The sequence below is a fragment of the Aquila chrysaetos genome, chromosome 12 (genome assembly GCF_900496995.4).
Source record: "Aquila chrysaetos chrysaetos chromosome 12, bAquChr1.4, whole genome shotgun sequence".
Lineage (NCBI taxonomy): Eukaryota > Metazoa > Chordata > Aves > Accipitriformes > Accipitridae > Aquila > Aquila chrysaetos.
In genome coordinates, this window is record NC_044015.1 from 10,497,941 (window position 1) to 10,513,823 (window position 15,883).

General features: G+C 41.4%; 1 protein-coding gene across 3 annotated transcripts in view; it reads right to left on the minus strand.

The window, feature by feature from the left end:
* RASAL2 (RAS protein activator like 2) overlaps positions 1 to 12,278 on the minus strand; it is a 151,263-nt gene extending 138,985 nt beyond the window's left edge. For 2 of the 3 annotated variants that reach the window (XM_030032547.2, XM_030032545.2), the window contains exon 1: positions 12,127 to 12,278. In XM_030032547.2, the coding sequence (XP_029888407.1) occupies positions 12,127 to 12,175 (49 nt within the window). In that variant the 5' untranslated portion in view covers positions 12,176 to 12,278. The remainder of the gene's footprint in view (positions 1 to 12,126) is intronic. The other variant, XM_030032546.2, reaches the window with a different exon arrangement.
* Positions 12,279 to 15,883: the final 3,605 nt, after the last annotated feature.

Consider the following 15,883-nt stretch of genomic DNA (forward strand, 5'->3'; position numbering starts at 1 on the left):
ACTGCTTGCGATAACACCGTGTGATCTCCGAGAGATGAACCTGTATATCCTAACACCGAGCCTGAACTGAGAATTTAGATGAAACCCTTAAAAGTTAGGATTAAAATATGTTTGATGGTAACACGTACAAAAGAGGCTCTCCCAAAAAAAGAAAGATACAGAATAATTTCAACCTTTGAAGAGCGAGGAAGGAGGGAACAGAATTTCTCTTTCAGAGACTATTTAGGGAACAAATTTGTGACACATGCACACACCTTCTCACTACAGAACAAAAAAGAAAGAACTGGACATGAAAAAGGATTTACACAAAGCACAAGTCATAACATCCCAGGCAGAGTTCCCAGCCATTAAAATTGTCCTTCTGAGGACTGCTCTCTGTGTGGCAGCTGGGCAGGGAGACCAAAGCCCAGTCCTCAAACAACTGCACTCAACAGTGAGCCATGCCAACGACACAAGCACTTCATTTCTTTTGTGTCTTTTCATTCATTATTACTGTACCAGAGACTACGTCTCTTTCAAATTCCAAAATTACTTTGGTTTTGTTTCATTAGGTGTGAATGCTGGATTACCAGATGACAAAACTGGCTATTTCTGAGGTCAATCCTTTCCAAATTAAGTGTGCAAAGTCCCATTTGTAAGTCTGCGCAAGCAGCACTTCCAGAGGACAGCCACTGTTCACCAAGCTCTTTAAAAGAATATTCCCAATTATTTCCATTGCAAAAGTGGAAATTTTAACCAAAAGGTTTAACAGGACTAGGGGGAAAAAAAAAACCAAGCAAAACTCACTCCAGTTGGTATTTCTTAAATGCTTTTTATTTAAACCCTCAGATAGCACAAGCCTCTTTAGGGTGCTACCATCACAACAATCACACCAACAAAGAAACTAGCTTTCAGAAAGAAACCACTAATTGTCCACAAAACAAATTACTGCCAGCCCTGTGAAATGACCTGCCAATACCCAGCTGCGACCAAGGTCATAGGAGGCAGCGGTATCAGTAAAGATACTTTTGTCCCACCCTCTCTTGATGTGCAACTATTGTCAAAAAAGTTACTTGATTAAAACATTCTTCCTCAAGGCCTTCGTGTTTACTCACTTCGTCAATGAAAGGGAAAACGAGCTGTTATTTGCTATTTTTACCTTGACCACCCTAGCACTATTAGTAAACTCTGCTCCATCCTCACTGAGCGGTGCAGAACTGCTGTGAACAATAAGGTCCGACTTTGAAATTGTATCCTGAAGTTTCGAACCAACCTGCCAACAAGCCAGAAGTATTTGCTCTAAATATAAAACACAAAGCCACGTTGGCTTTTATAAATACATAAGCAACCACCGAAGCTAGACTAAATTAATGAACATGTGTATTCCAATTCCAATAGACAGGACAGCACTCGTATGGCTTCACTTAGTGACTTATTATAATCTATGCCTCATAAAAAGGTTTTTACACGTGTGAAACACTCATATACCAGTGAGACATGAAATCAGGATGTAATCAAATCTCCACAGTTTTATGTACAAATCCCTCAGGACTTCAAGCTGCAAAACCGAATGTGAATAATTGCATCTATTTTCTAATAAAGACCATGTGCCTCAGGAGTCAAGCATGCAAGTTTTCAAGAGGTCTGCATAATATTTTTGAAGGTATTTCTACTTCAAATAAGCAATTCAGTTAAGCAGAGATAAACATACACACACATCAGTGACCTTGTTTAAACAATGCACCAATTATTGTGATAAATCTGGCTGCCAAATCTAAATATAGACTTTTAGGAAAAAACAATGGAGTTTGAGTAGGAGACAGACTTCTCATATTTACTGTTTACCTAATTATCCAATGAATGTGCAATTTGGCCTCTCCCCCCTTTTCAGGCTGCATGACCACTTTCCCACTCGGAGCCAAGAGAGCTCTGGCTGTTACTGGAAACGCAGCGTGATCCGGCACATTTGATGCTACGAGTGCACTTGGTGCAATTTCAAAGCTTGCATCACGGTTTGGGTATGTGCGTACTCTGCTTCCCCCAGCCAGCCCCATGCCTGACACAAGGCAGATAGGCACCGCAGGACTGAGTCACAGCTACAGAAACAGGGATTTTTGTGTGTGTGTATATATATATATATTTTTTTTTTTTTTTAAATGAAGGCATGGAGTGGGGGGGAATCATCCCATCCAAAACCCACTCTAAGTTTCCAACTTTGGGTGCCTGAGCAGGAAATGAGGGGAGGAGGGGGAATGAGCTAAAAAGGAGGAGGAGAAAGTTCTTTTATTCAGGGTTATATTTTTAGACTATTACCAGTTTTGTTTTGTCATTGTGCTACAGAAACTAGACGTGTGTGAATTAATGCAGCATTATCCTTTCTAATTTTTGCTAAATCCATGCTGAAGTATTAACCTAATCTTCTTACATGGGATATGGCAGGGCATTTGCTCCCCCCGTCCTGCTGTGGCTGATGTTTTTCCACCACAGATATTCCTGACTGCAGCACACATCCAGCCATACATTCCCTCTTTCCCCAAACCATGTAGGAACAAGTAGAATTCACCCCTTTTGTGTTGGGAAACAAAATCTACATACTGAGGACACTGAACCTGAAATCTTGATTTGTTCTGAAGCGTACCAAGGTAATGCGATTTATAACCATAACGTATGGGAAGGAACACCACTGAAATGCTTTTCCTTCTTGCTAAAAATACTCATGACAAAGTGCTTTGCCGTTCTTGATCTATTGATATTTATAAAAGTAAAGCTCAATTTTGCTGGGCAGGCTGAGGCTAGCGGAGAGAAATCTGTGCCCGCTATTCCCCCCTCTGTTTTAGTTCATAACAGCATGTAGCACATTTATTCTTACTGTTTCAAAACAAGTTAAAACTAACTTGTAATTTTTTTAACAAGTTTCTCTCTCCAGCTATCATTGCTAGGGTTATTGTCAAACTATTTTTTTATTTCCTTTCTCCATGCTTGCACAGCACAGGCCAAACCCATTTGTGACTTCCCTCCCTAGATGCAAGTTGCCATGCATAGATCAATTATACAGAAATACAATGACTTACAGTAAAGAAATCATCTGGGAAAAAAACCAAGCATATGGAGCTCAACTTATTTATAAATATCTTCAAAAAGGAGCCTGGAAACATTCCACCCTGGGCTGGCGATGCACGAGGCAGAAGTGGTGGGGAGTGGCAAGGGAAGAGACAGACAGAACAAGGATTTTTTTTTTTTTTTGCCTTAAAGTTTTGTTTTCTTCTTTCCAAAAAAACAAGAAAGGCCAGGAAATCCTCCCAATTCGGCATTCCCAACACCACCACACGAGATGAATACAAGGCCTTCGCTTCCTGTTCCCTTCTCACTTCACAGCAAGCGAGGATGGAACAGGACAATGCCAGCGTCAGATCTCACAGGAATGCTACAACAGAGAAAAAGCCCTGTAGGTCAACTCTGCGCAAGCTCGGGGCTATACCATTTGTTTGGGTAATGTCCAATTTCTTATCCCATACCAGTGCCTCCATTTTTTTTCACTATGAAAACCCAGATCAGGTCTTAGGGTCAGTAAAGCTCCTCCTATACTTCTCATCTCTAAACCAAAGATTAACTGGCCACGCTTCCTGCAAAAACCAATGAGTCTCTCTTCTTACCATCACCAGCCAGAAGAATTTTGGCGTAGGGATGGTTAAAAGGGAAGGAATGATGAAAGGAAAAGACCCCAAAGCTCAGAACAACTCTCTCCCCACTTGCAACCCCACTGTAGGAGGGAGTGAGGGGGACAGGGACCCAGTTAGCTCCTGCTCCCACCAGACGTGGAAAAGTAGGAAAGGTGGCGGAGCACACTTAAAAGTCTCCTTTCCAAACCATACCTTGGGCTCCTGCTTAGGAGCGGCTGTGCCCTGCTGTATCCCAATGGCAGAGTGAGGCACCAATAGCTTCACGCTAAAAGGTGCTGGTGCCACAGGACTGACACACAATTTTGAGGCTGACGGAGAAGTCACATGGTTTTACCGTCACACCGTTGGCATGACTGCCAGCAACAGAGGCCGAAAATCACCTCCCTGTGTAGATATACACATAGGGACATGAGGACAGCTGAAACAAAACCAAAATAACCAAGTTTCACCTCTCTGAAATGCTGTCAAGCTATCAAGTCCTTCTTTTATCTTGTTGACTGTCTAAAAAACTGACAGAAGAAAACCAGCTACTACTCTGGAATAAGCTAGAACACAAGAAATAAAAAACCAGGGATAAATCAGAGTTTATCTTCTTAAAATATAAACCCCTCAAGGAATATAATTTGCTCCAATTAAATATAAAAAGACAATCCTCAAGATAATCCTTAACAAATCACCTTAAAAGTTTAATAAGTTGTGGTTTGGTTTGGGGGATTTTTTAATGCATGTATTAGTGTTTTAAACTGACCTGTCAAACCTACTTCTGAACTTCTCACAACTGATGAATATGGGAGCCAGAATAGAAAGTGTGCAAGACAGGTTAGTTTCTAGGACCACTGAGATGACTTTTTCAATAAAGAGGTTTAGAATATTTAATTCTTAAACTTGCAAGAAGTCTCAGGTCTCACCTTGTATCATTCATAACTTCACTTAACTTCTGCAGAGCGCAATATATTCATCTACCAGACACAGCGATGTCACCATGGGAAGTTGAGTATCCTGCCATCCAACTTTTTGACTTGGGCTCTCACAGATCAACAAGAAATTCTTGATACCAAAGTGTTGGAAAGAGCTCATAATGCTATAGATATTTACTTTCCTACAGTAAACACACCATCGCTTTTACACTTAAGACAGGTTTAATTGTTGATATTTAAAATAACCCTTATACACTCTTCAGATATAAAAAGTTATTTTAACAAGCTTTCTTTTGAGTTTCCTTGCCTTCCCTTTCTGGGTCACTGAAGTTGACATATGGGCTCTATTTCTCATGCACAGAAGGCATAAGCTCTTTTTTTGTATTTTCTTACTTGCTTTGTTCCATACACAGAAAGATGTTCCCCAACCAGCTGAGAAGTGGAATGCTCTGTTCCCAGAGCAGATACCATGATTCACTGTATACTCACAAGACGGGTCTTGGGATCTCCCACACTTTCCCCCCAAATCCTAACCATTTTGCAAACTTTCAGTGTGCCTAAATTAAATGTTTCTTTTGTCAAGCGAACAAAAATTCACATTTCCTGCCAATCCACTAAACCACATTCAAATCTTAGAACATACACCCAATTTAGCATGTCTTAGTGGTTTGGGTGGAAATTCAGGTACACAGAGACCAAGTTTGCAAAGCTGCAATGGTCATCTTGACAGAAGGAGGATGGTTATGACCATCAAGTCCAGAGAGAATCAACTTGATACTTGCTTGTGTATCCTGGATCACAGAAGTACAAGCAAACACAAGAAAATCCAAATCTCATTGCTCACACCAGGCTGCTGTTGTACCCTGCAGAAGTTCTGGCTATGAGGTGACCTTGTGGGAGCATTTCGTTGTCCTGAGCTGTTTAAAACCTTTCACTTTGGTGACTGTGGGTTTACAACTCCACAGTTTAAGGCAGCACATCCAAGGAACCTGTAGCAAAGGTGGGAGAACACAGACAAATACCTCTTAAACTGACTTTGTTACTGAAATCAGTCTACAGTGGAATTTCAAGTCTACAAAAAGTTTTCCAGAAATAGTGCAAGATTTATACAGAGATGATTACACATCAGTTCCTTATTCAGAATCTTTTTGTCACATTCACTGGCAAAAAAGTTGGTTTTATTCCTGTCCTTCATTCTTCTACCCTACTGGGTTTTTTCAGTTACTTCTTCCACTCACTGTCCTCTCTGCTCTTCCCATGTAACAACTATCAAACACAACCAACAGATGGATTAAATCACACAAGCTTTCCTGTTGTATTCACTGTATTTTTCACAGCTGAATAGTCCATATCCATTCCATTCCAATCTATAGGGATTTTAACAGATTGCATATCACTGAAGTTAACAGGAGAGTTCACCCACCTGTACATCTGCTTTCAGTCCATTTTTCAAAGTCCTTCTCATAATCACAACTCTAGACTCTCAAATGAATTACAGTTCAATAGATTTAACAATGCAAAAAATATCTATTCCAACACTAATTTAAATTTTCTCTTTTTATTGCTTTTTAAAGTTGGCAATGGGACAAATATTAAAATGAGAGCTTCAGCTCCTTTACCATTAAGATCTCTAAATTTTGTACTAGATAGTTAAGGGAATTTCTGAATGAATGAGAAGGTGGCAATTTCTGGGTAATCCCACCAAAGCGGGGGGGGGGGGGGGGGGGGGGGGGGGGGGGAATCACTGTTCTCACATTCTTTTTCTATTATTAAATGCAATATAATTAAATGCAAGGATTCCTGGTAAAACAACTGAAGCCAATAACCACAAACTACACTACTGGGAAAATTAAGCAGAATGAAAACCCAATGCAGCAATACAAAAGAGATTAGTGACATATAACACAATTTCTCACTAAAGAAAAAGAAGGAATAAATGTATATTTAAAGCTCAGAAATTTAGAGCCAGGAGTAAGAGGGGAAACATGACATAGAAAGGAAGGGGAAGGGAAGAGAAGGAAGAAACATGTATTTATTATCTCAAGCTCTTAACTTGAGGGATTCCAGAAGGAGTAAAGAAGCAGCAAAGAAATTCCACTGCAGCTTCTTCTGACGTACATAGGTCTAATGCTGCCATTACCTGGCCATAAAAATTTGACGATTGATGTAGAGCTCTTGAAATCTGACAGCTAGAAAGCTGTAATTTAGCAAGGGTAGTTATTTTTGAGCACTTACTCAGGAAAAAGTTGAATTTAGCTCAGAGAAGAACTAGTTGCTGCCTGTGATTGTCCCAGAAAGTAACAGGCAAAGTTGAAAGATTCATACAGGGACTTTTAAAGCTTTAAAATCTACAGACACAGGCAGGAAATTCATGTTTGTACTTTTTCTGACTAGCCTAATTATCACTTTCAGCCCTAGAGCAACTTTCAGTATTAAGTGAACTCAAAGTTTAAATTCACTCTTCCTTCTACCTAAACTATCATCTAATTTGTTATCTCCTCTCAGGCCCTACTAAGACTGGAAATCTCATTTTCAAAACTAATTCTCTCCCTTACTGTTATCTGATAACAACTCTCAGGATTGCAAATTTAATCATGATAATAGCAGAAGATACTGACAAGTGAACCCAAATGCTCTAAGTGTTTACACCATCAGCAATAATTGGTGTTTATTTACATAGTGGTAGTAGTGGAGAGCTGGTTAGCAGAAGGCAAAATAGCTTCATGTCACAGATGATATTATGACCACCCTCTGCGAACCTTAGGTGGATAAACACAGGGATATAAAAAAACTGATTGTGTTCAGCAATTAAAATAATTTAACACAGATAACGAAACATTTAAAAAAACTCTCCCCCGTTCAGAATTACAGTGGCTTTCCCCTGGTATGGCTTAATTCAGTTTGAAATTAATTCTTTGGAAAAATTCTATCGATCACTAAAAAAGCCTGTCTCAAAACAGTTGGGTATCTACAGCGTGTGATGGAGAATGCAGAGATCTCCAGAACTCAGAAATACCCTTGACAGAGTGCTCCGTCTACTGCAACTCTCAAAGCAAAAACACAGAGAGGATACTAAAGAGTATTACTAGTCCAGTTTTTAAAGCTGGAAAGACTACAACGTGGAACTCTTAATTATCTTGTGGAGAATCTAAGCCTGAATCTATTGCAGAGCTACAAAGGAAAGCCTGGTCTGCAGAACTGTCAGAGAGTACGACTTGCACTCCGGGAATAAAGAAAGACCCTATTTTGTCATGTCAGAAAGGGACTGCAAATTTAATTCCACAAAGAAGAGCGACTGTGGAACAGTACAAGTAGCCTTATTGCAGTCCCTTGGTTATTTGCAGCGAAGAGGAGATACCAAGATACAAAGAACAGGAAAAAGTTTACTTTTAATATAAGGTATCTTCAGAGACAATATTAAGTGATTTATTACAAATGACAACTTTGCTTTTTAGAGGCTAAAGTGTTTTCATTATTTCAAAAAATTAGAAAGAAAAGATATATTAAATTCCCAGTAAACAGAAATAGGAACTTATATACATTATTTAAGATTTTGTACTTTACACTGCTCAATTTCCCCTCCCTAGTGCAATTATCTGTCTGCAGAGGAAATAACACACAACATTCTGTGCTTAGCTTGAAGGTTTATAAGAACAATGAATACACAAGGTAATGCCACATTATTTTTAAACAGTTTTTCTTTTTTTTTTTTTTAAAGAACATTAAAAGACTTTCTGAAGACACGTTTCTGACAGCTCCATGACAGAAGAATACAGCATTACTAAATCCAAACCAGACTTAAAATATTTCCGACACCTGTACTGCAAGATTTTCATTAAGCGAGATGCTTTTGTTAGTAAATATGTTCTATAGCATGCTCACTTGAACTGGCAGCATGAATGTCACTGCACTCAGGTGATTAAATTAATACTGAAGCTCCCTTAGCCACAGCATTCTGATATGACAGCTTAGTGGCTACCACCTTTAAAAGTTATACAGTTTTATGTATGGCCATTTACTGTAAAGGTCCCCAATGTATCATCCTCAGCAGTCTCAGATATAAGATATTCCTCATGCTTAAAAAAAATCCTCTGAGGTACCAGAGATTCCTGTTAGACTACCATTATTTACCTGCCAAAAGAAAGTAATGTGAAGATGCTGCAATCATTAAGGCTGTTACTTTTCTGGTATTTGAGAGCTTTGATGTGACAACTTCAACTTTCATTTAACAACTTCTTGCATACAACATCATCTTGCACAATCTTCAGATGATATGGCAGCATCATTTGTGGCAATGCAGCTGAAATAATGGGCGTCAATTCAAATGTTAACTAAAAGGAAACGGAGCATATAGTTAGAAAAAGGATACCGCTTAGCTACATCCTTCTTTATAAGTTTTTGCTACTTTGCTGTTCTTTAATGTGTCGAGTTTTCCGCACAGTTTGTATTTTTATATTTTATAAGGCAAACAATGATGTTAAAGAACAGCCAATTTCAGTTGACTTAAATGTTTCTTCAGCTAGGGCATGGCTCAAGCTCATTTCAGTTTATCTCAAATCCAAAAAACGATTTGCATTTTCTCCTGCAGTTGTAGACCAGCAGACAGGCAAATTAAACAGTATTTTCAAAGTAACAGGGATCTTCAGGAGAGGAGAAGTAAATACAATAGCATTTGTTAAGCTGCCAAAATGCCATTTGCCTACTTTGATCTTGACTTTTTATAACCTTTTTGTTTTAAATAAAGATCAAAACCTTAGGATGTTCAGTTTCACCACCACTTCATGAAGTGTTCACAAGTCCTCTACCATAACCAACCTTAAACATAAAGAGGGGTCATTAAAAAAACAACTGCCTCAAAGAAAGTGGAATATAACTCCTGCTGAAATAGCCTCTGACCACGTCTATTCTTACACATAAGTCACCACTTAGAAGTCCCTTCTAAAGACTGATGTTCTTTCATTTAGCTCATTAATCCTGCAATCTCTGAAAGCTGCTGCGAGTTGTTGTGGTGGCTAAGCAAATGCATAAATTTGGAACACGCAAACCCAAGATCACTTTCAGATATCCTGTAAGTAAATCTCTCACTAGGAACTAAGAATGAAAGAAAAGATTTTTTTTTTAATGGCAAGAGAAGAGTTAAGTAAAGAGTGGTAATTAGACACAGACCCTACATAGTGAGGACAAAATGTTCATCAGCCTATTTTGCCACAGACTCTTCTTCTGCCAGAATTACATGTGGTAACACAGAATAAGGTGTAGATCTATATTCTTGCTGATCCCCATACTTTAAACACTGGAAAATAAATACTGTAAGTGTCCTTTATGCTTCTTTATACTGTTTCCTTCCTGTGCCATTTCTTTTTCCACCTGATCACTCACTGCAGTGTTCCTTTTATCCACGCACTAGTACGAAGATCTGGGCAGTAAACTGGGATTATAGAACTGAGGTCTCAGTTCCCAACCTCCCCAAATGAAGAAACCAAACTGGCTTCAAGTACACACCTTCCATGGGGCAGAATGAGTGCTCGTATTTATACACCCCATCCAAGTAGTTTTCAATGGGTATGCCTCCTCTGGGCATCTCCCTCCCACCAGCTGTATTTCATACCATTCTCCTGGCATCCTGGACTTCCTAACATCCTGCAGGTATTTAAAAAACCGCATTTAACACACATCCCCACAGCATAAATCATGAGATTTAAGTCTAAAAAAACCTCTCCAGAGGTTCTGAAATCATGCTGAAAGTTAACAAGTCAATGCTTATTACGTTTCCCTATTGGCTATGTTTCCCTCATCAAAGAATTGTGCCTTCAAACATTGATGGGCTAAAACTTCTCTGAAGAAATCTATGCAAGGTAGATGTATGCTCTAGTCATTTAATAACTGCTAGACTTCTCTACAGAAAACCCCTCTATATTAATTCTCAGACTGCCTTTTCTTCAAGTGAAATTTCAACTAGAATCATTCCAATCTCCTTGTCTCTGAAGCAAGGACATATATATATTTATTTATTTTCACTCAGTTTCTTTTTGTAAAGACTGGTTAATTTACCCAAAGTCCCAAGTTATTTACAGAGAGATAAGGGAGTTCTCTTCAGCTTCCTGTATCTGTCACGCCACGTCTGTCAGTCTGTCACAACGTAATCAAGGAGATGACTCTGTTTCCAGTGATACCTCCCTTTTTCCTAGAGGCAGAAATTCATGTTTTCTGGGAAGTCTTGAGTGAGCAAAGAGAGACTAGTAAATTTGGGCTAGAAGGCAATAGCATTTGCCAACAAGATCTCTTTCCCAGCAAAGCCAAACCAGTACTTTGCACATCCAGTCCATAACTTCTACACAGGAGACACTGCTTACATCTGTCTGAACTGTCTCCTCCACAAATACAGGCTCAGTTGCAGCCTTGGGAGAGATGAGCAGCAGCCAGTAACTCACACAAAAGTTCTATTTTCCAAGAACAACCTTTCATTAAATTTTATACATTTATAAAATTGGCACTTGCACAAACCTGACCCCACATGGCTCAAATTGTGCCCTCCTGTCCTTGCCAAACCCTGGAGCAAAAAGAAGTTGCTCTGCTTGGGGAGGGTTGTTTCAGTCTCCGATAACTCACCAAATCAGTCCTAATTAGCCTGAGTTATTGAAGAGCCTTCTGCCATATTAAAGATTGATTCACTCAGATATGCCGCTGCAAAAATTGTTTCCTGCTGTGGCAGTTTATGATGTTTGCTTTGCAGAACAGCAGCATGAAGAAAGGACACTTGCACCAGAAAGACACAAGGCTAATAAAATAAATTCCTGAAATTTGAGCCAGCCACTTAAAAACACTCACCAGGTACACATATAATCACACTCTGTAATTATTCTAATTTGCACAATTAAGAGCTGAATAAACACCATAAATTTAAATGAAAAACCCCAGGCACAGGCTGGTGCAGCTACTGGAATATTTTAAAATCCAAAATACTCAACACTGCTGCTGCTGATTTCTGTAACCACTGCAACACGAGAGCACCTTACTGAAATCCAGTTAGGTACTTACCACCAAATTAAAAGAATAAAAATAAAGCAGTAACATTGTTTCTCCTACAGTTTATTAGCAGTCTTTTCTTTTCAATCCCATCTTTTGGTACAGTCACAACTGACACAACAGTTTATACGCTCCCGAGATGCCTGTCTCCTGCAAGCTCCCGAGATGCCTGTCTCCTGCAAGCTCCCCACTCCCCCCAAAACCTCCCGAATTAAAAGCCATCCTACTTATGCAGACTGCTGCTGTTATTTAGCCAAGCTAAGGCAGAAATCCTTGGGCAGGCTAAGGAACAGCCTTTAAATGTGACCATGCCCCATAACTACTGCATTCCTGTGGATAACCATCTTCTCCATGGACAAAGGTTTTGGCATTTCCAGGTAGCTATCTCACACTGGAAATGGAAGACGAAAACAACAATACCCAGCAGGTCTCTGCCCACTACGGCGTTTCTCCTCCTAGGCACCTAAACCAACACTTTCTGATCAGTTATCTTTCCCATCAGGCAAAATGTTTCTCATACTTACCACTCAACGGCTTTGTCTGCACTAGCACCTTCCTTACCAGGCTTGCCATACTGGAATTTTTACCCGCGTTGTCTAAACCTGCTCAGGACCAAACTGGGTGGAAGAGTTAAAAAAAAAAACGCCTGCATCTAGTCCCTGTGCCTCCACCAGACCCTTGACTTTCTCTACTGAGGCTGTACAGCGTCTGGATGAACAAGGCTGAAAACACATACACACACACACACACACACACACACACAGACGTGCACGCACAGGAAGCTTGGAACCAAATCAGTATTGAACGTACCGACTTCCTTCTTCATGCTCCAGTATCTCTGCTGTAAACAAGCACTGCATATTAGCTAAGCAAAGCTGAAAAGTCCAGCAGAGAAGGACAAAAGAAGGGAGTGGCTCCAGCAAGGAATAACTATTTTAAATGCACAAACATCTTCCCATCAGATTAAAACTAGCTTTTAAATTAGGCAAATTCTGAAGCCATTGTTGTGACAGAATAACTCAAGACAAACAGGAGACCCTGCTTCCTTCTCTGGAGAGGTCTCCTGGATTTCCAGTACAAAGCGTCCCATAAGCTTTCCAAGTGCCTGGACGAAAAGACTTAAGTGTTTGTGTCACTCCAGGGACAGAAGGCAAAGAAGGGGGAGGCAGATGCAGAAACAAGCCCCAAAAGAGGCACCACCAGCTACAACTGCTGCACCTTGCAGTGTAGGTGCCATGAACAAGCAGGCGAGGGATGCTTAGCTTGTGTCTGGGTCAGACCACATGGCCGGGGCTACCAGCCCTGCCACACAAGCCAGCCACCAGCTCTCAGGAACAAGGTCAGCCTGGTAGGAGCAACTGTGTGTGCATGGATTAGGCAGGAGTCAACTGCATCCTCTCCAACGGTGTTTCATAAACAGCCCACTTGTGTTTTGAGAGATCTCTACCTCACCCCACATAGCTTCAGGCTCCTTTAGTCTTCAACGGGTTTTCTCCACCATTCTGAGGCATTTAACTCACAGTGGGTCCACCTCTGAGCAAACTGGAGAACACACCACCAGCGTGCATCAGGCGTGCCACCAACCCCTTTTGCACAAACCCAGAGGGCTCTAACATTTGACCCGTTGCTGGCAACAAACGCTCTCTTGACGGATAAGAGGGCAAGCAGGTCAAGCTCTCCTGATCCAAAATGCTCCAAAGGAAGACGACAATGGCTTTGACCACTCCACTGGATCTCCAGCAGGCCCATGCACTTGGCAGGCAGGATGAGCAAGGGCAAGCAGAGCCCAGGAGAGAGATGGCAGAAGCCACTTCTGCCTACTGCTTCCCTCACAGATGCCCTCCTGCAGACTGTGCCAAGCTGGGTGGCTCTGGAGAGTGTCCTGCCTGGTCTGTGGAGGGAGCAAGCCAGACACAGACTACTGCCCATCCTCTCCTGTTGCAACAGGCTGCAGCAGCAGCCCTCCAAACCTGCAAGCCTTGCCATCAGGGAGGCCTGCTGCATCCAGGCATCCTTGGAAGAAGGGAAAAGGGAGGATGGACAGGGCAGCTTTGGTCCATCACCAAGGATCAGTCAAACAGTGACCATTCTCAACCTTGGCCGGGACACAGCCATAGTAGGCTTTCTGCTCACAGCAGCCCAGCTGCTGGAAAATGCAAGTCTGGTGGACTTCTCCCCAGCTGTTTACAGCATGAAAGGCTGAGATGCATGTGGCTTTGCAGCATTCGAAACTTTTCCTCACCTCTAAAGTATGCCAAAGTTATAGTAGTTCTTGGTCTGGGATATTCAGCAGCCAGTACCTTTATTGATAACACTAATGAAACAGTGCCTGACCACTGTGTGGTTTCTCAAACTAAGCCGCACAGTGGCCAGCACAAAAGGCTGAGTGAAGAGGAGCTGGCAGCTTGGCAATGCTTAGCCCCAAGATGATAAGAAGTGCCTGTCTGAAAGAGCTTTCATCTTACGCCTTTTCAGACAGATGCCTGTTATTTATCTTTCTATCAAAGACCACTTACCTCGCAAAAGAGCTTTATTACATCTAAGCTGAAACAGTGGAAGATCTGCAACTATTCAACAAACATCCTTTTTATTACCACCTTGCAAAGTTGGCTACTAAATGATCCCCCCATTTTTTCTTACTCTCTTAATATGGCAGATTCCACAGTCCACCTCCTCCCCTCCTCTTTCCACCCTGTCTTTCAAGACAAATCAAATTCTCATAAAAGTAAAGTAAAATTAAATTGCTGCTATTCCTCAAGGCATGTAACTGCGAGATCAAGGGGTTGGGGTCAAAAAAGAGATAAAGCTGCTCTTAAAATCAAGAGACTTCACATGAATCTTCCCAGGGTACAGGGACAAGTCTCACAACAACCATCCACATAAGAGAGGGAAGTCCAGTTACAGACAAGCAGGGGAGCACAGGGCAATCAGAGTGCAAGCCCATCAGTCTTCTGCCAAAGTGCTGCTTCTCCTTGTTCCGCTATCCAAGCTTAAAAAGCAACACTTCATTATGAAAGAACTGGACACAGTTTCAAACCTTCATTTCCATTTAACCAGAAACAACATGCTAGCACCTAAGAGTTTGACTGTGAAAGCATCCCTCCGTGCTTGCTCCCCTTCACTTGACCAGCAGCAGCTGTCCTATGTGCCGCAGCTGGCCCGTGCCCTGCCAGAAGTCTTCATCCAGACATTGGCTCTCAGTCTTCTCTCCTGACAGCTTCTGAGATACAGGTAGGGAACTGGTCATGCAAGCTGTTTTCTGGCAAACTCTTCCCTGCTAATCTTTCAAGTGGGCTCTGTGATCAACCTCTGTCTATAACATGATGATTCAAAAAAAAAAAAAAACCAAACCCCAAACCAAACCCAAAACATTAACTGTCTCCAACAACAAAACATTGAGTCCACATGGATTGGACTTAAGACTGCCCAGCCACATAGACATATACCATGCCACAATACGTGCATATATATGCGCACACCCAGGGACAGTGCGGGACCATCCCCAATCTCTTGAGTAGCCCTTGAGAGGTCAGGAAGCTCACCTCGTGACCAGCACTAACACTGTGCAAGTCCCGTTTGGGAAACTGATCTGTACACATGACAATGTGAGGCTCATGTAGTCCAATATGCCAGCTAAATGCCTCAGTACAAGTGTTTATGTGCACATCTACCGAAAGACATCCAGAATGTCATTGTTCAAGTGTAATGAAATCACTGCTACAGTACAAAACACAAATCATTTCTTTAATATGCGTCAGCTGAAGAAGGCTTCACATTAACGCCCTCGCCCCTGCCAAGTACTGAAACAATTACTGCATGAATATTAACAGGGGTTCCTTGGCAGGATGATACAATTATCATGGGGAATCTCAGGAGATGCTGCAAGACTCTGCACGATGCCTCAAATTTCTATCAATTTAAAGAGCGATTACTTCAGGCAACAGAGGCTCCTCAGGCTGGTTATGGAGGGAGTTCCACGTAATAAAAATAACAAGCCCCAGGATGAGACCACTTGGGAGCGAGGGAAAGAAAACATTGCTGCTTCCACCAACTGCACTCTGAGGAGTCACAGGCCTTCATGTTTTCAGAAAGGGAAAAACACGATAGCAGCTCTGCTGCTTCTCACATCCCATAATGAGAAGAAAAATGGTCCTGAATGTGGTATCTATTTAAGGTCACATAAAAAGATGAGTCTGGTCAGTTAACCCCTTGAAGAGGTTTTCTGGGATAAACCAACACTGCACCACACAGTGACGGGAACGGGGAGAACGAAGAGCAGCA